This window comes from Halyomorpha halys, unplaced genomic scaffold, assembly GCF_000696795.3.
Source record: "Halyomorpha halys isolate HHAL.00 unplaced genomic scaffold, Hhal_1.1 Scaffold442.1, whole genome shotgun sequence".
In the NCBI taxonomy this organism is placed as follows: Eukaryota; Metazoa; Arthropoda; class Insecta; order Hemiptera; family Pentatomidae; genus Halyomorpha; species Halyomorpha halys.
In genome coordinates this window covers 717,062-742,748 of record NW_027108469.1, presented here as the reverse complement: position 1 = coordinate 742,748, position 25,687 = coordinate 717,062, and the positions used below count along the sequence as shown (strand labels likewise).

Here is a 25,687-nt window from a genome sequence, read left to right as displayed (position 1 = left end):
TTATTCATATGCAGAAAACATGTGTTGATGGTAACTTAGGCAATTTGTTGTGTTTTACTCAATGCATATTCACTACTATTTACTGAATCGTAAAGAAGTTTCATGAAGAAGCCGATAGCTTTTGACACCATTTTCCTGAAATGCTTTTTCCTGTTGATATACTCCTTGCCGACCTCAGAAGCGACTGAGGGTTGTACCACAGCCTGCGAGACCCCCAACGTGAGGACGGTCCTCTTCAAGCAGACAGATCTGGTGAAGGAATGCTGGAGCGACGAGGAACTAGTGCTGCTCTACACTCGCCGCCTTATGCAGGTAACATTTCATCTGTTTTTATAAAAATTTGCTAACCTGTGCACGGAAACCTATTTCAAAATGCAAATCCTTGCTAAATTATATAAATAACATCTGTTTGTCTCACAATGATGTAATGACTTGTTGTATTACTACCATGGGGGTATTCATTTAACTTGTGCTAACCTCCTGAGTTTGATAGATCTGAAGGAAGGAGTGCAATGAAGGGAATAAACTGGCAGGAAAAGTGAAGTCAAAAAGATGGGTCTTGATTGACCCAGGGGCGTGGCAAAGGAGTTGGGGTCAATCACCGCCTGCCTTATTTTTCACTTTAGATTACAATGGCGGACATTCCTATTAACGGCAACGTATATCTAAACCTTAAGGGTGTGATCAACCCCTCACTTTTTGGCTTACTTTTGCTTTGATGGCGAGTAGGATTATGCTACTCTCAGTGTATATGACAACATCAAAGGCTTAACAGAAGATAGGCAAAAGTATAAACAAAACGGATGAAATACTACGAAAATATTGAGGTTTATTTCCCAATTTATCAGGGCTACACCTTTCCTTGGTTAAATCGTTTTGCGATTTTTTTTCAAATATATATCGATGACAGCTGTGTAGTTTCCACGCAAAACAGTAGGATCCTTTCTTCACAAAATATTAGCAAGTTGAAACGAACAGTCTTATCATTTATCTTTTTTATTGGGAAAAGAAGATTTCCCTGATTTCAATGTCATTGAAAAAATACAGGCATAGTGTAAAGTCTATTATTAAAAAGAAAATGTGAACTAAAGATTGTGTAAATTTAAATTTAAAAATCTTACGTTTTTTTCTGAATGAAAATCGAGATAAATAAAAAATACCCCTAATTTGCACAGGTGTATGTTTACATATTAATTTTTAGCAAATAGTACGCTGGGGTTGCAGATGAACCTATTTGCATATAAATACATTTCCTATTGTATTCAAAGTAAACTAACACAATATCAAGGATTATGTATGAATCACTCACTATTCCAAGTTAAACAAAACAGACAACTGCGTAAAACACCGGTGTTAAAATGAAACATTAATTTGCTGAGGGATTGCAGAATATTATTAAATTTAAGATCACAGATTTTTTTTTTTTAATTTATGAAATGGACGATTAAATTTTGTTGCAATAATAATATAATAATTATACCTAAATTTAATTCTTGGAACATGTTTTACATAGTTCGTAAGCTGTGAACACTACAAAATAGAATACTGCAATACTGTGAGTACTGCAATAACAATTTGATAATTAGCCATATTTTCCAACAATGCCCATATTTCACATCACACCTCAATAGCTTAGAATTAAACAAGGATATTTCAAAAACCCTCAGAGATGATGATTAAACAATAAAATTAGTATTTCAGTTTTTAAAATCAAAAGGTTTACTGACACAAATGTAACATCGCACAGACAAAAAAAAAATTAAATTTAAATTAATAAATTAAACAAATATAAGAAAAATGAAATTAGATGATGTTTTACGCCACTAAACAAAAACAAACTACGAAATAGAGTTGTCCCTTATAAGATTGGGGATATTCTACTGAATGAAAGATCATATAATAATAGATAATTTCTAATGTTTTTCTATTTCATCTTCTTCCCGTTTCTTGAAGTCAATATTCAAAAATAATACATTGCTTATACTATCAGACAGTAATTTTATATTAAATAAAGAACGCTTATTTATTTAATTGATAATTGATGTACTTGTATCAACTACTTCAGCGTGAGGATGGATTTTAAACTTATTTTTATAATAATTATCGTTGGTTTGTAGTCGTCATCAATAACGAACCTTTGACCAACAAAAAGAAAACAAAAAGAAACTCCGAAAAATATATGTTCTTTGTTTCAAGACTGCTATAATCCAAAAATCAATTGAATGATACTTCCATCCATCGGCCACGGATTTTCTCTGAGACTACAGGAAGGAGTTTTTATAAAAAATAAATGGCCTGAAGTGACAAGTCACCTCACAATCACTGAGGATGAACCTCGATACTTTTCACTGTAACCCGAAAAAAATGGCGCCCGACTAAAAGTTGTAAATGATAATATATGGAACAATGACAACAATTTATGAACAACGATGGAAAATACAAAATGTATCGGAATCATCATACCAAATCCTATTACATTAGATATTTTAAAACTTACATAGTGAAAATTTCTGAATTATGAAACAAAAATGTAGGCCTCATCATCTTCTTCATCAATATATCAACTCCGATGATTTTTTATTTTCCCAATTTACTTATTTGTATAAACATCGTATTTAAATGTCTATTAATTTCAATTAATAACAGAATCAAAAATCCTGTCTATAAAATTTAAGATTTACAGCATTTTAACTTCCCCTTCACAAATGTTGCCTCATTCCACTCATAAATCTGGTCAATCATAATTTATCGGTTTATTATTAATCTTTGGCTTGTTATTTTTGACATTAATGATCCTCACTATTTATTTTCTGCAGACTTTAATATGAATCATATTTACTTTTATTTCATGGAAGTAGCTGCATTCCTTCAACTCACGTTAAAAACTTTTCAAGTTTATTATGGAATTCTTACAGTTGCTTTCTTCCTCGTTAAGAAAGGCGCAATATCTAGCCTGCCTGTGTTTTGGAGATATCGTTCCTGTAAAGTTATTGAACAATCAAACGTTACTATGAATTGAAAGTTATAACAAAATATTTTCATCAAACCAATATATATATATATATATTTTAGTAATAAAGTACGTCAATTATATTATTTAAAAAAACTAGGACTAAACATAGAATAAAATAGGTAATGCTAATGATAAAATAGTATATAAACATTTCAAATAATCGAAAGTAGAAGAATAAGCAAAATAAGTAAGTAACTGAGGTAAAGTAAGGTTTAATAAATTAATCAAAAGTGAAACAAAATAATCTAGAACACAATCATAACAATATACAATATTTATACTCAGCCCAGGGAAACCTGATGAAGCAACCCTTACCTTCCTGAATGGCAAGGCAGGACTTCGGGATCCCAGCGAATTCGAGATGCAGCCCTCTAGTGGCAAATACATTAAGGAGTAGAGTCTTTGTAGCAATATTGGCCTTTACAGGTTGAAGAGTAAGCACATACTCATTAAAGTAACACCATTTTTGCTACTCTTCTACAACTCACCTTGAATGAGTAGATCTCCATCTCACTCAGGCAAGAGGGGTGGAGGCGGGATGAGAGAAAAAAGCACAAGAGAGAAACCAGTCATTAAGTTCCTTCGGAACCTCAATAAAACATCAAGTAACCAACGATATCTTCTATTATTCATGTAACCCCATTTGAATCTATAGTTAAAATTAATTTAAATTCTAACAACTATCCCATATTGTACAACACTTTGGTTTAAACACATTTGATCAGTTATGTAACAAATCATTTCAATATCAAATCAATTCAAAGGTTTATCTTCCTATTTTACTTTACATAATTTATTTCAAATACAGTCCACTCGATTCATACGGCAAATTATAATTGATTTGGGTATCCTTGAATAAGACAGGTGAAGGCACTAGAGCCATAGACACTCACAAATTGAGTGGAGTGGCTGCCAAATCTATTGACAATATACTGCTTGATGTTGATCCATGTTAAACGATGGATTTATTAATCCATATTATTGTCACTAATAGACTAATATTGACTAATTACTAATGAATTTTTAATCTTATTAATTATTAAAGATTACTACTACCACCCTAGGAGCTGATCCCTAAGAGAATCCCGTGCAGACTTCCGCTGCTCCTGGAATTCATAAAACTGACGCTGGAGTCTGCAAGAGATATCGCCTGCTCCGTCAAGGCTCACAGGCTCATCATGCTCGCCATATCCGACGCCTTCGGGGGCTACTTGCAGGTAAGGGAATTGATTATTATATTGCACTTCGTCTGAATGGCTTTTGTTTAATTCGTGAACCCATAATTGTACTGATATATATTCTAACTATTTATATAGTACTTTTTCAATATACTTTAAAATCACCAATCGGCTGTTCTACATGGAAGTGTCATTCGGTATATATCTATTAAAATTCTAGAAATGGTTAACTAATCTCAAAAATTAAGGAATAGCCTTTCTATTCAGGGATGCCAGCCATATATATGTTATTTATTTAATATACTAACTATTTATTACTTTAATAGTACGTATACAATCCCTTTCTAGCACTACCCATCCCTACCTTACCAATCCTACCCAAAGGCTGAGATGGTAGTGGTCCAGGGACCTATTCTTCATTATTATATTGGAGCTGTGCCAATGGTCATGACCTGAACAGGTTTGCTGTGAGGAATGGTGTGATCCCTTTTCCCAATACAGCTTGTGGGCTGGACTTATAATAATGTTCTTCAGGATTTTTAATTTTTTGGCTATTTCTTGGTGAAATATTTAAGCCATATAGTTGTGTCTTAGTAAATATTCCTTCGCAGCAAGACCTTACCAATTTGGATATATTCTGACACACCCGACATGATTCCGTTATGGCTTCTCCACATATGCGCCCTTTTTAGGTTCTGGCAGCTAACACCTGGTCCTAAATGGCGAAAATAAATCCTTCTGTTTCGGGAAAATGGGTATTATTGCTAAGCAACATTACGGTAAGAATTTAGTTCTTCCGAATCTGCATTGGTCAAAATGAGAACGTACAAGATAATGCTAGTAAACCCTTTTGTTTAATGGTTTTATAATATTTCTCCTGAAAGAAAATTCCAAGAATAACTTTTACCCTCCCAAACCTCAAAAGCCGCCAGAATACCCATCCTCCTACCGTCCTATCTCTCTGTTACCTATCATGGGAAAAATCCTTGAGAAACTCATATTGAAACGCCTGTATCCCATCTTTTATTACAACCACATAATCCCAGATCACCAGTTTGGATTCCGAACATCCCACTCCACTATCCAGGAATGCCATCGTGTGGTTGATGTTGTCTCGTCTTCATTGGAGCGCGGAATGTACTGCTCGGGAGTCTTTCTTGATGTAGAACAGCCTTTTGATCGAGTCTGGCACCCAGGACTGCTATACAAGATCAGTACATACTTCCTCAATATCCGTTCTTATCTCTCCGACAGATTATTTCAAGTACATTACAACGGTGCTTAATCATCCCTATTCCGTCAGTCTGCTCGTGTACCTCAGGGTAGTATCCTTGGTCTTATCCTTTATACAGTTTTCACAGCTGATATCCCAACCCATCCTAACACTATCCTCACCACGTATTCCGATGATACATGTCTATTGTCAGTGAACAATGATCCTTACATTGTCTCCCAAACCCTTCAATCCCACATCACCACCCTTGAAGAATGGTGCCAAAATTGGTGGATTAAGATTAATTCCAATTAAACCCCACCAAATCACATTTACTCATTGTCGTAAACCAACGACCTCTTGCCCAACAAGAACCTTTAATAATACCCCACTTATTCCTGCCGAACAGATCCGTTACTTAGGACTACATCTCGACAAACGACTGACATGGAATCCTCATACAAGACTGAAAAGACAGGAAACTGCTCGTCGATTTCGACTATAACAACATTTACTAGACAAACGGCCTGAATTGCCAATCCATTACAAAAGACTGATCTACATGACTATTATAAGGCCTATCTTGATAAACGGAGTTGAGCTTTGGGACTCCACTAAACCATCAAATTCCTTCCGAATCCAATCCTTACAGTCCAAAATCCTTCGTAAAATCCTTAACGCTCCTTAGTTTGACACAAATGAAGTCATCCATCATGACCTCAATGTCCCATATGTTGCCGATTTGGCCAAAACCAGATACCATTCCTTCCATGGAAAACTTCCCAACCACCCAAATCCACTTTTTTCTAACCTGTCTTTGCTTCATTACCTAATAATCCTCCTAGGCGTCAGAAAAGAAGATGGCCTCTGGATCGTCTCCTCCAGAAATGTTATTGGAGTTCTATCAATGGGTAGATTCTCTACATGTTTGTATCATGTCACTATCTCACCTACAGCAAATTTACTTGTTGTATATATGGCATACATTTGTAAATACCAATAAATAAATGATAAAAAAAATAAAACTTGTACCCGACTTTTGAGTTTATCCTCTAATTGCTTTTTTACATCTTTCTTAAAATCTAGAAGCTGTTGTATCCCTAGATATTTGTAAGATTGATTCTCGGAATTCTCTCATACCTATTCCTCCTTCCAACAAACTGTGATATAAAATCTTGCAAAATAGTTGAACTGACTCGATGACAAGTTGACTTGAAAGTAATTCCGCACATTTTATTTTTCGTTGTTGCAAGCTTTTAAAAAGTTGAAAGCCCTCCTCCTTCCACTTTCTTGGAAGATATATTCTTAGCACAGATACTTCAAATAGAAGTTTCCTGGAAATTACAAATAGTACTCTTAAGTAAGAATCTAATGTATCCAAATCTGTATTGGTCTATTTCAAAACTTCAAACGTATAATATAATGCCGGTTTTGTTTAAACTAGCCATGTCAATGAATAATTGAATAGTTTTCAACGTCAGCTAGCTCATATCTTTATTGGAATAATCTGACAAGGCTTAAATGATGATTTTTTAAAAATCTTCCTCTAAAGCAAATTTGATTGATTTGAGATAATTAACTATTTCACATTTTTTTACTAGTGAAAAATAGATAAATATAATCTACGAAAGGATTTGATTATTAACATAAGGATATGATAGGACAAATATTGTTTTCGGATTCAAAACACCTTTCGGGAAATAAGATGGTAATTGGCGCAGTCAAAAGAAACCAAAAGAGTTAACAACTATTTATTTGCCTATTTTTTATTGCCTATTAATATATATTTTTTAACTAGTTCCCTGACCATCTTCTTCATAATTTGAAATAATACAGTCAATTTTTATATGTATAATAGAAGTATTATATATCGTTAGAAAGCCAAAGATTTTAGAAAAAAGTATAATTAATATAGAAAGTCAAAGAAGGTAATGACGAATACCGCGTAAGCCAGTCTAATATTGTTGTTATTTTACTTAATAGTAATGGCGACATTATTATTAAATAATTATTTTTTTAATTTCATCCTTCCTATATTTAAGCCCTTGAGTTGACATGATGACTACATCCTTAGTATTTTCAATGTTGATTCAATAACAATTGATATGGCATAAATGGTTGAGAGTGTTGAAATTCAGTGTTATATTTTTGTATTTTTCTACTATATTTTATTAAAAGCAAATTTAAATTTTGCTGCCAGAAATATTATTAAAAGACCTTTTCCTAAAAAATTGAACTTCAAGTAAACCAATCTTTCAACTGAAAGCCTTATTTCGACGATTAGGACGAGGAAGTATTGCCATAGTGAATAATAAAAAAAATATATGGATATTTGATTAATTTAAACTCAATGTAGGGTAGTGTGTTGCGCGAACTGTAGCAGATTTTTTTTTTAATTAAAAACTTAATTATTAATTAAAACAGCATTTCGCAGTGACTTTTTTCGATAAATGTCATTTGCACCAATTTGTAAATCAACATGGTTGATATGAGAGACCTATTGAGTGCTCGATAAAATGTTTCCTAAGAGTGTTCCTTTAGTTCTGTGATTTACAGGATTCCTCTCAGCATGATTCAGCGTCAGACCATACAATCATATCTGTTCCACGTGGACGGCAGACATTAGACCGCGGATATGCATTTCGAAAGGAGAATATTAATAACATTATATTTAATGAGTATATTCGTGGCTTTGGACGCCCGCTCTAGTTGTAGAGTGCAGTTCCCTCTCTCCATATTATTAGCCTTGGGATCTCATTGTCGGTAAGTTGCGTTCTCACTAGGCGACGGGTCCAGCTTAGTGTTCTTAGTCTGATGAATCTAATAGCCCAGCTTCAGCTTATAAGCTGATAGGAACCCTGAAATTCAAAGGAAGAATTACAATTTTTTTTAAGTTGTAAATCACATTAAAAAATGATATGTGTATTTATTTATATATAATCTTTTCATTTCTTGAGATTAGTTTTTATCGTTTAAATAAAATCAATATTATTCAAATTAAAGTCTCAAAACATTCTTTGGACCAATTCGGCTCAAGGACAATCTTAAAAACCCTTGCACTCACATAAATTATTATTATTATTTTTTTAAAAATATTTATTTATTGCTCTTTACAATTGTACATTATAATACATTTAGTAAATCTGATCTAAGTTAAATTGGAGTGCTACAGGCGTGTAGAGAAACTACTCATTGGTAGCACTCTAATGACATTTTTCATTAGCTGGTCTCGTGGCCATCTTCTTCTCAGGCGACTCGGAGGATTGTCAGGAATGGAAGAGGATGCAAGATTAGAAACTAGGGGGTTTCTAGGGGGTTGCCCTTGAGGATGACCGAATTGGTCGTTGGACTTTTGAGAAAATAAAGAATGTTTTGAGGCTTTAATTTGGATGCAATTTAAACATTGATTTTTCCATTCACTTGCTGGAAAATTGTTCATTATTAATTATTACTTTCAGTTAAATGAAATGTCATTATTATCATAGGATTGTTAGTAAACTTTTTGATCAAAGGTTTTTGGGCCTTTGAAATCATTTGGTGTTTCTACACCAGGAAAACTGATTATTCGTTACAAATAATCAAGCAGGTCAATAGAAAAAAAAAATTATAGGCAAATCTTATTGGAAGAAATATTCTTATATTCGTAATATAGAAGAAATATTAATCATTATTTAAAAACAAATTTGATCCTTTTTCTCTTGATACTTTATTCTTTTTAAACCTTCCAACTTTTCGACCACTTGGGTCATTTTCAAGGATACCTACAAACAGCTCCTTTTAATTATTTTTATAACAATTTCATTATTTTCTTTCCTTACATACTGATTTCTTTGGTCCTACCTTTACTTTGTTGTCATTTTCTCTTTTAAAATTCTTAAAAATGCCGGCTAATTGCCTTTGTCCCATCTCTAAATAAATTAATCATTAAAATAATATCATAATAACATTATAAAATTTTTTGTTTTTTTAAAAATAGATTTCTACTTACATAATTTCTTCTATATAATTCTTTCCTTAATTTAAAACTTCTACTAACCACTTTTCTTTCTATCATTTACATTTGCTAACTTTAAACAGAACCTACCTTCAACAGGTTAGGACTCTGTTATCACCTTATCATATAACATAATTTTTCTTAAAACATTAATTTACATTTTCAATATAATTTAATTAACATTTATTACTAATTTTTCTGCTTACAACACAAACATTTTTTAATATATTTAAATTCTATAATTAATTTATTCCTATTTTATGTGTATTTCTCTTACATATACATTTACCCCCCCCCTTTTTTTTAACATTATTTATTTTTTAACATATTTACTTCTCTATTCACACTTTTATTATTGCATATTTATTCCATTTATATACTTGTACTATTTAACCACTCTCAAACAAGAATATATTAATAAAAATTAATTAATCATTATTTTATTTTCAATTTTAAGGTCCTTTATTTTTACTGAAATCTTATTATCATAAAATTTATATATCTCAGTAATTTGGACATATGGAATTGAGCTCTGGGGCTCTACCAAACCATCAAAATCCTCCCGTATCCAATCCTTACAATCCAAAATCCTACGTAAAATCCTTGATGCTCCTGATTACGTTACACATAAACTCATCCACCAGGACCTTAACATCCCATTCGTTGCAGATTTGGCCCAAAACAGATTTGCGTGTTTTTATTCCAAACTCCTTACCCATTAGTTCTTAATCCTTAACAATCCCTGATAATCCTCCGAGGCGTCTGAAAAGAAAATGGCCACGGGACCTTCTAATTTATATTAATGCTTGAAGTACCACCAATGGGTGGTTCCTTCTCAAGATTTTCAAGTGTAAATGAAACTTTCCACATATTTACTTATTGTATTTATTATTTTGTACAGTTGTAAATTACAATAAATAAATATAAAATATCTTGGTGGCAATGAGGAAGGAAACTGTTTAATTCTTAATTTAATTTCAAAATGGCAGCTGATTAGATCTTTTCTACGGTTCTATCGCGGGATATTTATTAATTTGAGAAAAAATATAAAGGATTTTGAAGGAAATGATTGATAATTATTCGAAAGGAATCTAAATTTTCTACAAATTAAAACAAAAAAAAATCATCAAAATCAGACCATTATTTGCAAAGATACAGTGCATTAGACTTTTTTATGGTCTAGTCTTTTTTAAATAATGGAACTTTGTGATCAACTAAAAAAAGAAAGTTGAAAATATGCCTGAGACTCTTCCGCGATAGAAGAGAAACTTCTTAGGTTCTTGCATTTGTTAAAAATTTTATTATTCCTGATTAGGAAATGGAATTTTACTGAGGGGAAACCTCTCTTAAATAAATAATAATAAAAATATTTTTCCTTATACTTTAGGAAGGGTTTAACTTTTTTCTGATACGGGGCGATTGTTGTACCACCTAAACAAGTTTCACTTAAAAACTAAAAATTAAAAATGAGATTCTGAGGAACTCAAACTCAGGCTTGAGAGTAAGGATCCAAAAGTCGAATAAAAAAATAAATAAAATAAAACCGCCCGCCTGTGTCCACCTTCTTCCGTACGCCAAACATTGCACCACGAATTGACGGAATGAAAAACCTCAATATTTCATGAAGGGCTATCTACTTTATATATTTTAAACTAATCCCTATATTATTAATTCCTACCGTTACCACCTTATCTACTTTTCCTGAGTTAATACAATGGAATCGATACGTATAAATCTAATTCCATGGATTGATATATTGACATTCTAAATCGGACAATAGAAATTTATTTCTTCTAAGGAATTAGCTTCATCAGTTACAATTTATTTCTTGTTTCCAATAAATAAAAAAAAATAAATTATTTTATTTATGTATTGCAATTTATAACTGTACATTCATATACATACATCTAGAAAATTTTATTTTAGCTTATAATGGAGTGATACAGGCGTGTTGAGAAACTACCTATTGTTAGCACTCTAATAATAATTTTTAAAAAATACTGACCAAAATATGAGCCTTAAAATAATATACTAGCATTAGAAACAATTAATCGCTGGTTTATATTCCACGTCTCTTATCATTCAATTAAATTTAAAGATCTAACTTTGAGGGAGAACTTAAACGTTTTTTACGGTTTACAAAAATATGGACAGCTTCGGATTGTTTGACCCGATACTATTCAATAATCCCGGCCGCCATTTTGTATTTGATCGCCACCATCTTATTATATGGGTCTCGCGACCTTTTTCTTTTAGTTCGTCGCCATATTGGTCACGTGACTTACGGGTTTGGAAGAGGCTGAGTGTACCCGGCCGCCATTTTGTTTTTGATCGAGTCAGCCAATCGGAGGCTAATATATGGTCACGTGACACCTGGCGGGGGATTTAAATTCAAATTTAGTTCGACATAACCTTAACCACTCACGTGATCATACGTCACGCCCTCTTTTAAGTCACGTGACTGCCACCAGGGGCTGAGTTTGCCCAGCCGCCATTTTGTTTTTTATGCTGCTTGAGAGGCTTACGGGTTTGGCGGAGGTTGATCGCCACCATTTTATAATGTGGGTCTCGTGACCTTTTTCTTTTCGTCCACCGCCATATTGGTCACGTGACTTACGAGTTTGGCGGAGGCAGCCATTTTGTATATTAGTAGTAGGTTCTCGTGGTCAATCACGATACATTTATTGTCAATTACGAGACATTTAGGTCAATTACGATTTTATGTTTATTATATCAATGACGATATTATGACTACTGTCATGTCTAATAAAAATGTTTTTTCCCAGCTGTGTTATTCGCATCTTGGTCGGATGTACAATGATAAAACAACCCGGTGAGATGAAATCAGTTGGAAAAACCTTCCATACTTTTCCCGCTTGTGAAGGACAAACAGCTACTGTTGTCTATTGTAAGCTTGAGTCTCAATAATATGAAAATAAAATACATCAGACATGACTAAATGGCTGATATACAGGGAGCGGAGGGAGTATTGCCAACATGGTACCTGCCTATTCTAACCATGGTGGTATGGTCAAGTTTTCGTTTCGTAGGACCGCCACAGAAATAATAGTCAACATTCTAGGACGGATTCGAACCGGCGACTCTGTAGTTCCGGGGTTTAAGACCTACGCCTCAACTTCTACTGCTACAAGGGGCCCGCTCTAAGCATCCGCATATTAAGTTTTACATACATTTACACTCAGTGCAAAATGATGATAAAAAAAACTGATGTTAGTAAAAAAAATCCCATATTTGACCCTCCCACTCTGGTTAGAATAGGTTGGTTACCTCTAGTATAACACCCCGTGTGACAGAAATGGCTAAGGATTAAAAAAATAAAAATGCACCAAAAAATCACACAAAAAAAAAAAATGAAAAGCAACTACAAAACTAACGTAACAAACTTATTATTTATTATTAACTGATCTATTTATCTTTACATAAAGCAGTGAATTTCGCGTACTTAAATCTAGTGCAACCAATGCACGCGCTTTACCTCGTGGCTACCGCGTTTTTAATCATATGAATCATAATTTAATCCTGTAATTTTAATCATAATCCAAATACTGAAAATTGTTTTTGGTTAAATACTATTATTTTGTTGTTAATTTAAGGAAACTTCTTGGCATAGATGAGAAGAGTAGAAAATGCAGTTTTCTATGCAACATTTTTTTTTTATCAACATGCTTTACGTAGTTTAGAAACTTAAATGTTTGAGGAAATAAATATTTGGAAAAACTTTAAAATAATATTTATCTTTCTTAATGTTTTATGTATAAATTGTCATTTTAATTGGAACTTATATAATTATATATATATAATTATATATATATATATATATATAAGTATATACATTATATATACTTTATTGAATAGCCTTCTTTCTAAAAATAAAATAAAATTAAACCCTTCATGCTGTTGTAAACAGAATACATTACGATATTATTATTTTGAAGATCCGTTAAAACTGATATGTACAATGCTTTGTTATAATATAAATTGGGATTAGATATATCTGAAAATATCAATTTTCGATAAATGACGTAGACAGGCTAAGTGGAAAATTGATATAAAATGGGAAGGAAGGAAAGATAATGATAAGCGATATATTCTTATCTTAGCGATATAATTCTGTTGATCGCAACTTATCAAGCCAGCCAGCCTCCTTGAGGACGTATTAATTTGGTGAATTAATGCCGTCATGATTCGTTCTCTTTTTTACTCAGTATTAATATTGAAAAATTAGTAGAAAATAATAATTATTTTCTGTTAATTTAAGGAAACTCCTATTGACAGACGAAGGGGGAATCTCTAAATAAAAATAGTCGGAAACTTTTTGATAGTCTCAATAATAACATATTCCTTTTTCATTTTTCCTTAGAATTTTTTTCTTTAGTCGTAGTGTTCCTTTAGTTTCACAAAACGCTTTAAATAATGATATTGATGTCATGAAAAGGTTTATCCGAAAATCTTGACAAAATAAAATCCTGTCACCCCAAATTCTCGACAGCCAGAATGCTAAAACAGAAATACCGTCATGAAAAAATACAGGCGTTGTTTTAAAATTGTATTAATCTTTTATATATACTAAACTAAGTTAAACCCGAAAACTATATTAAAATCTTATATTTCTGAAGTATATATATGTGTAACATAATTACTATAAATTAAATAACACCTTATTTTAAAAATGTTTAAAAAGAACCACTGTGAGTGGTTTGTTTATACGGAGTTTGCCTATATATCAATAGGAAATTTATGATTAAACATTGAGGATACTGTAAAACCTCTGTCCCATGTTTATTTCTAAGATATATCAATAAAACGTTAAGATTGAAGCTTTAATAATTTTAATTATGACTTTAAAAATTAGGGCATGGGCATAAATAAATAATAAATTTATAGCTAAATAAGTACATATTATGTTGGGAAAATGAAGAAGAGGATAAGACAGAGAGGGATATAGAAAGTAAAAGGGAAACAGTAATTAAAACCATCCTTAGAACTAGATTCTCCCCTATTCTTTAAAAACTAGAATTTCATAAGCTATTATTTTAGGCTACTAACTGTCTAAAACAACGGAAAGATAATCATACAACTAATTTCCAATTTTATTTTTGGATCTTAGTATGTGTGATTTCTGTCACTAGATCATTTCCGGTTCTATGGCAAAATGTTGTGATCAATAAAGCAATTATCATAAATGTGATTGGTTTAAAAAAATTTGAATTCTATTTGGTAAAACTTTATTTACATACATTCAGGTTTTGAAGTTTAGTTAGAAAAAGTTTACTTATAATTTAGAACTTAAAATGTTTTAGAATTTAGAATATCATGAACCCAATACTTCCCTACTATATACTTATACGAGAAAGAGTAAAAATAATTTAAATTATATAATTTATTAATAGTATTAAAATAAACAACAAAAAGTTGTATTGACTTAGCTCTAATTTCACTGAAGTAGAACAAAATAAATATAAGGGACTATCAACAAACTTGTAATACTCCTCAATTTCTTTTATGGATACATGGAAGACTTGGTAAATTGACTTCATTAAAAATAATTTTACTTCCATCAGAACCTCATTCATCACCCTAATCCTGCAGCACCCTTGTTCAGCTCCAACTGTCCTTACAATCTTCAAAGGGGTTGAAACAGTAATTTTCCTGATACCTTTTTTATGTTATTGGAATTCTAGCAACAGCCAGCTTCTTCATTCAAGTTGTAGTTGCTCATGTGGCTCTAATGCCCTTACTCACAATCAGCCTCTGCTGGCTTTCAATAGGAGTGTCGTATCTAGAGAAGAAATGACGGGATATCGGAGCCCAGATTTGCCATCCACATGACTGCCATATGGATGACTGGGCTAGATTTGGAGTTCTCTGGCCATAATTTAAATATTTTATGTAATGTATTCATGATGACTTATTTGAACTGTTCTTACATCCGTTATTTACTTATTTTGATATTATTTAATTAATTTTTCTATCTATGTTTATTTGGTATATGCATATATTATTTTACATGTTTCATTATTATTATTACTATTATTCATTTTATATTTATCTATTTTATTTTATATTATATATTATAGTATTGTAGATGTGTTGTTAACACGCCCAGGCTTATGGTGTCCCGATCACCAACACCAAGTACTATGAGGGGACAGTATCATATTGCACGGCTCGGCAGGTCAATGAACTGCAGAACTCCTTCAAGAAGACCCTGGACACGGATGGCGGTGGTTGGACTGGCCCAGTTTATGTCAAGCATTCAAAACACATCGACCCCTTTGTGGTGTCCTCTTTCAAGCCCACCTGCTGCTCCAACCTCATCACCAACTCCGATCTAGGAAAGAGTGGTTCGTATAGATTGTGCCTGTACTGAATTCTTTAATATCGATAAATGAATCTAACAGTCAAACAACTCTGCGATAACTTAAATCTTTGAACATCATGAATTCCGAGATGAAAAGAGAACTAACTGGAGAAAAGACAGTGCCAGCTGATGTTAGGCCCCTACTTCTTACATCTTGCCCATTTAGTCCCGTCACTTCTGGCTTCATTTTTCTTGGCAGCTTGCACTCCTTCCTCAAGTGTAGATCTTGCTTCTATCTCTGTCACTTCCTGATGAGTGTTTTATCTTTGATCTTGTAACCTATACTCTAAGAGATGACCATAACATTTCACTTTCCCTCTATTAGAGGAAATACAGATCTGGATGATATGACTGGCCATTTCATTTACACAACCACAGTGAGTCTTCATATTGACCCTGTTCCCCTTATGCAACCTCTTTTTTGAATAATTGGTTCAATAAGCTTAAATTTTTATCTTGAATATTCACTAACCTTTCATATGAAAGACTTTTGAGAGGAAATTATAATTATATGTTTGTTTTCCAATAATTTCCAATAATTCTCTCAATAAAAAAAAAAAAAGGCTGATATCAATGAGATGTGTTATATTTTTTAAATTGTTATTAAAAAAATATGTTGGGCCATTGGTTGTGAGGTACATGTCAAGTTTGGAGACTTGGTATTGTAAAGCACTCCAAAAATTAATATTTAAAAATATTTGGCAGGGGAAAATTTAAAGTTAAACCGAATAAATGTTTGAAGTAGAATTTTAATTTCATCCCAAAACTCTACTCAAAAAAAATTTTACTTCTCAGAAGTAAATATATATTTTTTTAGTAGAAAACTCTTATTATATAAAATTTAACTGTTAATATTATTCAATGAAAAAAAAAATTATAACTCAAAATAAACAATTTATTTTTTTCATGTAACAGCAGTGTTTTGTAATGGTAATGACAATGATAATGACCCACAACCAGAGAAAATCCCTCTACCTTTCTTGGATGATTTGGGCAGCCCAAGAGCAATCGCAGTTCCCTTTAGAGAAAGGTCTCTTTACTCTTTGTTCACTAGAAATGCTTCAGATATACTACTACGTTATTATGCATCTGCATTGAGGTAGTATTAATGACAAAGACAAGCTATTTTATTAGACATATAAAAATACATTTTGGACTATTAGATAAAGATTTAATTTAAAAATAAAAAAATAAAACTGTATTAATTATTTGGAATGATAAAACAATTGGAAAAAAAATTGATGGTAAGCAAATTAATGATTTTTATTGCTTCAATATATTAAATTATTACTTAATAATAATACAGATTTATTTTTTTGTAATATTGTCTTTTTTAATGGATTGATACATTATTATCCAATAATTAATTAATTTGAAGTTTTTTATTTAGAGAATATTTAAGGATGAATTTATATCTGGTCTAAAAAATCTCGTTAAAAGGATAATGAGGACTTTTAATTTATTTTTTTTTCCTTTTTTCTGTTTGTATTTAGTTACTAAAAAACATGATATAACGCATTTCATTCTTCTAAAAAAATTGGAGTAGAGTCAATTTCTTGTCGAAAAAAAAAACCAATTCAATTGTAGATGTTTATTGAAACTTATCTTATTTAGTATTAGTACAGATGTCACCCTGAGATACTATAACTAAGTAACTTGATATCTACAGCTATAATATTGGCTAAAATCAACTGAAAATTTATTTGAATTCTTGAATTCATTTGTTATCCAGTTCATTTGAATCCCAAGGTAACATTTATGTAATTGAAAAATGCAAACACATATATTGGTTTAAATATTGGAGGCAAGAGAAAATAAGTCTGAAAGATGCTATTAAGAATATAACAAACATAATGAATTAGATTTAAAGGAATAAATATTTTAAAAAATTGTACTAAGTTGGTAATGAATTTAGAGAAATATTAAAACTTCAGTTTACTCGCTATCAGAACCAAGAATTTTGACAATTGTTATTTAAGATAAATATGAACTAATAAATTCAATTTTATAAATTTAAATCAATAAAGTGGTATTACCACTACTTGTGTGCTTTTGTATAAAACTTATAAATAACATAAAACTGCTAATTTATGTTTTATATAAATACAATTAATGATCTGCTATTCTTGTCTTAGTGGTTAGGAAACAAATACGAATCTGAGGTAGATTGAGAACAGAAAATGATACAATAGTACAGCAATGAAAGTAATAATAAACTAACAGTCATGAATTCTTTAAATGAAGTCAAGAACATAAAACAAATCAATCATTCCAAGAACTAAGATTGTTAATAAATGTGCAGATGGGGTTAAGAACATTAGCTACTGATCAAACTGTAAAAAAAAAAAAAATAATAATAATAATACCTTCTAATAATTTAATTTTCTAAAATAGGTGCTTAGGACCTCCTGCCGATCAGACTTGCAACGATGTTTCTTCAAGTCCTCAAGCAGGTCAATTCCTTACTGCTTACCACTCTTGGCTTTGCAAAGGTGTAAGTATTCATTAGAGGAAAATATAGATTGTAACTTAATTAGATTAAATAAACATTATTTTTAATTATAATGTAATATAATAATGCCATGACTTCTTCCATGGTTGAAAGTTCCTTTTCTACTCATTAAATATGATAATGGAGAATTTTTTGTGTTGAAGGATTCACTTAATCTACTTACTGGAAGATTATTGATTGACCGTGTGTGAAGATGAAAGGAATATGGTCCGGGTGCGGTCAAGAAAAACTCAAATAGTAGAAATATACTAATTTAAATTAGTATATTTCTACTATTTGAGTTTTTCTTGACCGCACCCGGACCATATTCCTTTCATCTTAATCTACTTAAGTTAACTGAGCAGCTAGTCGATTAAAGATATAGCATATTATTATTGTCATTATTTTTTTGATCAAATTATTATAACCAGAAAGTATTTAATGGTGCAGAATGGAATAACTTATAATGTATAATTTATTTAGCTCTGTCATTTTAATTTTTTTTAGTTCAATTCCCTTGATTGTTGTATCTTGTATTATTTTCGAATAAAAAACTTTTCATAATTAAAAAATGTATACATATATATATTTTTTTTAGGTAATGCCCCACCTCCATGATGATATTTGGTACCCAGGATTTGGTGGTGTCTATAGAATTATGGAAGCTATGGCACAAAAAGGTAGAATATGGTTTTGCATTTTGAATATTTTTTAAGTTAGGATAAAAAAAAAAATCATTGTGAATAAAAAAATTAGCCTTTTGGAAATTGGCCCAAGTGATGTTAGTATCTTCAAAAATAGGGTAGGTTTAATTTCAGTGAATTTTTTTTCCAAATCACAAATAGAGATGTCAGGGAATCCGAAGAGCCTATTAGGATAAAAAAAGATCAACTGACCCCAACTAACTCTGTTAAGATCAACTAACATAAAAATTAATGGTTGATTATTATTATAGTTATATAATTATATATTTGCTTTGATAACTGACACTACTGCCGATAATGTAACTACTGAATATTTCATTAAAACAGTGAATAAGTTCAAATATCTTCACAATGATCAAGGTGAAATCCATTAGTGATGTAGAACTGAGAACTTCTGAAAGGATGCTTAACTCTGTCTTTTGGTGGCAAAAAATCACTTAAAAACATATATATTAAAGAAAGTCCTCCACAATCTTACCCTGAACAATATCCCTATTTTATTTCACACATAAGGCAAAAACCTTGGAGTCACTTTTGACCAAACTCAATCCTGGAAACCACAGGGTCATATGTATATTTCCGATGATCCCTAGAAATGCATATAACCCAGTACTATGCCGAGTAGAAGTGGTTCTATCCTTCCTACCGATTTCAGTATTTTCTAGTGTTTTTTGTTCTTCTATGTAATGAGAACTCAATGCCCCTCCTATATCCTACAAAGCCTGCATTTCAAATTATCTATCCAATTTACAGTCTACCAGGTCACATCCATCTGAAATCTGTGTTCAAGTTAATAAGGACGAATCTCTTTTTACCCAAGCTCCCTCTCACAGGAAATCCATTTCCTTTTACAAATGACATGCACCAATTATTCCCCGTTTAACACCTTTCTGTTCAAGTACCTTTTGCTTCTCCAAACTGAATAAATATTATAACAATATTGATAATGTAAATATTGAACATAACATAAATATATTATCTGTAAATGTTGTAGCTACCTTTTTTATTTATTTTTTTTTTTATTCCAACAATTACTCCCTATGTAATTATTGTATAAGTCGTAAATAAGTGTGGCCACAATTTTTTTTGCAGCAACTACTGAAGAGAGGGGAGTGGAAGGATTCTAAGGGTGTGTACCTTAGGTCCTTGAGGAAGGATCTAATTATTTATTATTATTTCTATATAGGTATGGCCAAGGGGTGTACACCCTCGGTTTGGCATGCAGGTATATCAGAAGGAAAGGGAAACCCAAAGAAGATTTGAGAAATAAAAACACGGTTTAAATAACAAAATAGTGGTTGAGTTAGGTAATCCTAATACTTCACTGTCTCCTTCAAAGTGGTGAATCCATTTCGGATAGAATATGGATTTTTTTTTTTATTACAAGATTTAAGTTAAGATATTTATAAGAAATTATAGAAATTAGCATAAGATACTCGTTTATTGAATGATGGTTTATGTCTTGGCCAGTAGATTGTACCAGGCCAGGCTGTAATGGCTCTCAACCACTCTCAGCTGTGATAGTATTTTCATTTTTGTTTCTAATTGAAGACTAGCAGGTAATAGCAGGTTTTTACAATCCATTAATTATTAATGAACTTATGATATGGATTTCCATTTAATTTTGTAGTTATGATAAGAATGAGGGCCGGCTGTAGCTCAGTGGTTGAGACACAGTCTCACCAATTTGATGTCTATTGGCAGTGCCGTTTCGAATCTGTCCCGTGGCATTGAATTCTTTCATTGAGTGGCGGCCCCACAAAATGAAAAACTGACCCCCAACCATGGTTAGGCAGTATAGGACTCCAATGGGAGTCTTGGAAAAAAATAATAATAATAATAATAGGAATGAAATGATAACTTCTAGTAAATAGTTTAAGTCTGAAAATTTGAAATCCCAAATTAAGTCTCTGTTTATGACCAGGTTTACAAAGGTGTGACAACAATGAAGGCCCTGAACCTGAAAATATGGCCTTTCATATTGACGACACTTGCGAATGCGAGTCGACTTCACCACTGTTCTATCTTGCTGCTGTTTTAGCTCTTATTTTACTTTTTTGGATAATTGTGTGCCTTCTTTGTTGCTTGATCAAATGTTGCGCTTCTTCTTCTGAGTAAGTATTTATTGGCTTTAAGTATTTATGTGTTTAGCTTTAAGATATATATGTTTCACATGATATATCTTTTTTTTCTAATATTACTAATAGAACATGATTTTATAAATTATAATTTCACTAATTTATCAAAGTATGTTACTTGACTTTGATTCTTTTTTCCCAATGAACAATATACAGAACACTTGAACAGGCATTTGAAAAAGACAAGGAATTTAGTATTGCATCACCGATTTCAAACACTCTTCTTTGTATAAGACATTCATATCCCTTATAAAGGAGTAATCGATAGTATATTATTTTATACATTGGGTGCTGAGTATGGTAACTTCAACTTTCAAGCCTTGGAAGATTTAAATTGTCAACTTCAAAATGGATGTTCATTAATTGTGCAAAATTATCAGACCAGTGCTTAAATACAGAGAAGAAATATAAGCCTTCTTGAGGATGGGGGAATGGAATCTCCTAGTATCTATCGGTGAGAAAAATCCTCAAATGCATTTACAATCTAGTCAAAATTGGTTAATTACTAAATATTACTTGGAAAAGGAGTAAAAGCAGAGAGGTATACTCCTTGCTTAATGAGCTTCATGTAAGAATTGCCAAGCTTAGTATGTTGTACAAGACAGGCCATACTGCAATGATGGGGCTCTATGAGTTACCCAAAAAATTCATTAACAAAGAAATGTGTGCACCGGATCCAGAAGCCTTTTATTTTATTAACATCCACCCAAAACGGATACTTCCTGTGATGCAATCAGGTAATTGTGAATAAAACATAATCATCATTAAACGGCCCCTTTTGATAATAATTAATAAAAAATATCAAATAAGGTACGAATATTTCTTCAGTTAAGTTTTAAATCGAGAAAAATAAATGCAGAGTGTTTTGAGGGTGCTGAATCTGAAACTAAGAAGAGGAGAGGCTCAGAACCTGTTGTTACTGATTTCAATGAAACTTTTTTTGTGATACTAGGTCAAAAAATATATTAGACATGTGTCAGAAGTTTCTCGACAATTCTAGAAGCCAAAAAAAAAAAAAAAATAAATTTTAAACATTTTTTGGAATACTTTGAAGTGAGAAATAAAGTTGATATTCGTTTTTTTCATCTCTATAAGCCTTTAAATATGAATTTTAATACCAATTGAAAAATATTTTATTGATAAAAATGTTTGCCTTCCTTATGGGGGAGACTGTAACTTTTTTTTTTTTTGGAAAATTATAAATTCATTCAACATGACTTCACTAATCTATATCAAACTTAGGAGTGGGGTTTAGAGCCATAAAAACAGCATAAAATAAAATGCTTGAGAAAATTTATTTTACTAAAAAAAAATTTTTTTTCCTATTTTTTCCCTCTTACTATAAAGGTATAAAATCTAAATGTTACTGATATGTATTGGGATAACAAAAATGCTACTTTCCAGCAATTGTAGTAATGTTGGATTTAGATGAAATTGTGAGGGGCCATGAATTTTTATCATGAACACAGGGCGTCGGAAAAAAAAAAAATTCTCCAATAATTTCTGTTTTTTTTTTAAACATTAAAATTCATTCAATACAATTAACAATAGTTTGTTCTTATTCTGCAAAAAAAAAAAAAAAAAAATTGATCAGTATGTAAAAATGTTAAATACATACAAAAATTTTATATAATATTGATTTCTGGGATGAATTGGCAAGAATACTTAGCATATATATAATATTTTTTGATCTCATAGCACCAAAAAAAGTTTCATTAAAATTGGTAATTCCACATTCTTTGCTTTATCTTATAACTTAATAGTGCCAAAATTATGAACTACTGCTTTGTTATTCTCTTATAGGAAGGAGTTAATCCTGTACTCAACCTGAAGCTAGTCTACTAACTCTTAAAAAACCTTCATATTTCCAACAGATTAAATAGTTCACATTATTTTGAATACATCTAGATTGTCATCCCTAAAATAGAAGAACCTTTTGTCTAATAGCAGTGACACACCCACTGGTAAGACATGTAGAGGCACATAGGCCACTTTAATCTCAGTTCCGCTCTCAGAGATTTGCGTTGCTTTGTCTATATTGTGAACAGAAAGGAAGCGGTCCTACCAACCTATATAATAACCCAAATAAGTTCATGATGTTAATTTGGAATGTGTTCTGAAATTATATTGAAACATTGCTGTAGGAGGTTGATAGCACCAGGACAGTTGTTTTTGTCTATTAGTGTAATTGAGTTTAATTTTCATAAAAAAGAGTAAGTACTTTATAAGCTTATTAAGTTAAATTGTTTCTCCTTTAAGAGTATTTCTAAACTATTTGGAAAGCATATTAAAATTACTTTAACTGTTTTGCTCATGGACCCGGAGCCTTTAGAAGGTATGGAGCCTTTTTTGCAGTTCCTTGCATTGCCTATATATAAAATCCTAGATATATAGATAATTAAGAATATGATGTCATTATCTAGCTTGTAAAATTTGCCTATTGGATTTTACACTAATATACAATTTTTTTTTTATTTTCAAAGGCTATTTGACATTGCTTTATATTGTACATTATTCTCAAGTATACCAGTACTCTTTCTACTAGTCGATTTATAGTATTTTTAGAATAACTCAGGCTGATAACATATGCAATGCTTTTAGTACCAAAAAAACATATTAATTACTAACACATGTTAGAATTATTGATATTAGTATTTTCTTTTCTTTTTTTGTGCAGGAGTGAATCTTCTGTCAGCACATCAACATCTAGTTCAGGTAATGTAAAACGTGGTTTTACATATTGTGTTGTTTATGATTATGTAAGTAGTAGTTGCTTTATGATTGTTGTGTTTGTCATGGATGAAGCTTAACATAGCGTCTTTAATTTCCCATAATTTATTAATTTAAAATAATATGGCAAGTAAAGCATGAAAATCTATTATTTAAATTTAAAAAAAATCTTTTAAAGAAGTATCCTCTTAATAATAAATAATAAAAGTAAGTATTTCAGTTGTATTTATAAGTATGAAATATCAAAATTTAAAGAATATAATTGAAATTAAACATGGAAAGGGATATATTTAATTTAGAAATAATTATTAGAGACTTAGCATTTCAAGCCCAATCAACTCATTGGTTACACATATTTTTTTAATTCAAACATACCTATAAATGATATATAATTATAATTATTAATAATTATTTCCTGTTCATTTCTAATTTCTAAAATACTAAAAGGATTTCTAAAATACTAGTTTTATGAATCTCATTTGTTCATTTTTTTAACATAAAATTAATATTGTTTTGATATGCACTGACAGATGGTTGTTGCAAGCAATCCATGACAACACTACATGATTTTTGTATAGAACTCATTCCCTTTTAAATATAATATGTATGTTTTTTTTTGGTTTTTTTAATTTTTGCAGGAGCATTTATCAACACTTTAGCCACATTGTACTGTGATAATAAAGATTCTGATGGTATGAAACTAAGATTATTTTATCACTTATACTACATTTAAGGTAACATACTTATGTTGTTTATTGTTTCAGTGAAAGGTTGTAAGAGTTCTTCTTCAACCCCATTACTGCACAATAAGCGCTAATTTAATTCTAAAGTATTGGATCCAAAATTTAACAAAATAAATAAACATCATTCTGGAGCCAGCAATCTACCTTCAGCCCAGTTGTAGATGACAAGCAGTTCTGGATATGATGCACTAATATTAAATTACCAGTTTTATTTAATCTAAATTTTTATTTAAATATTACTTAACATAGCTAAGAAGAGTAAGATTGGTGTTTAGTTAAGGACTTCTCATCTCTAGATCTAGTTTCTAGTTTGACAATTACAGTTAATTTATTTCCTATTACTTATTTCTATCAGTTTAGTTTTTATTACTTTGTTTTGAATTACATTCAACACATTATAGAACCATTATAAATTACATTAAATAACTATGGATAGGGGTGCCCACTTGCTATAAAATGGATATCTGACCCTTTGAAGTGTTGAAAAAGAAAATCTAGTAGTCTTGTGTGTTACTGATCACATCAAGATATACTACTTCCTTACAATTATTAATTAGATATCTGTAACATTTTTATTTTCAAATTGCATAAGGAGAAAAGACACTATAAGAAAACAGCTTAAAATTTTTGATCTGAACTTGAAAAATTGTTCATTGAAATGGTTGAGATTTTGGTATTCATTATTAATACCCCTGTTCTGGATATAATTTCATGAAATCGATGTTAGATTTTTAAATTTTATCTTTTTTTGTAATAAATTTGGAAAAGAAAAATTAACTAGAAGTGATTATGTCTTTTGTCTCTGTAGAAATTTCCCTCACTCTTGATTATAATAAGCATTAAAAAATAATTATATAAAGGTGGAACATATGAAAATTGTGAGGTTTACAGGAAGAAGAAGATAGATTTTTGGACATTTTTCAATTGGATTAGGTTTCCAATCAAAATCGGTCAATCATCGATCTTCCTGCCAAAAAATTATCTCCCTACATTTTGGAATTGACCATATAATCAAACAGGGTCTGTATTGCAATGAAGTCTTGAATGGTTTTGTATTTAGAAAATTGTTGTAGTAGAAAATATCGTTACAGTTTCTTTAAC

At 31.1% G+C, this 25,687-nt stretch overlaps 1 protein-coding gene across 2 annotated transcripts; it reads left to right on the top strand.

Annotated features, from left to right (window-relative positions):
* On the top strand, positions 1–24,808 carry LOC106682806 (uncharacterized). 2 transcript variants are annotated; one of them, XM_014423866.3, is made up of 10 exons: positions 1–312; positions 4,078–4,230; positions 15,526–15,763; positions 16,699–16,879; positions 18,175–18,274; positions 18,870–18,951; positions 20,900–21,089; positions 23,791–23,828; positions 24,482–24,535; positions 24,608–24,808. In XM_014423866.3, the coding sequence occupies exons 1-10, from the start codon at positions 103–105 to the stop codon at positions 24,658–24,660; spliced, it is 1,299 nt and encodes a 432-aa protein (XP_014279352.1). In that variant the 5' UTR covers positions 1–102; the 3' UTR covers positions 24,661–24,808. The 2 variants fall into 2 exon arrangements, with proteins under 2 accessions (XP_014279352.1, XP_014279351.1); XM_014423865.3 differs by having other exon boundaries at positions 5–312; positions 16,696–16,879.
* The last annotated feature ends 879 nt before the right edge of the window (positions 24,809–25,687 follow it).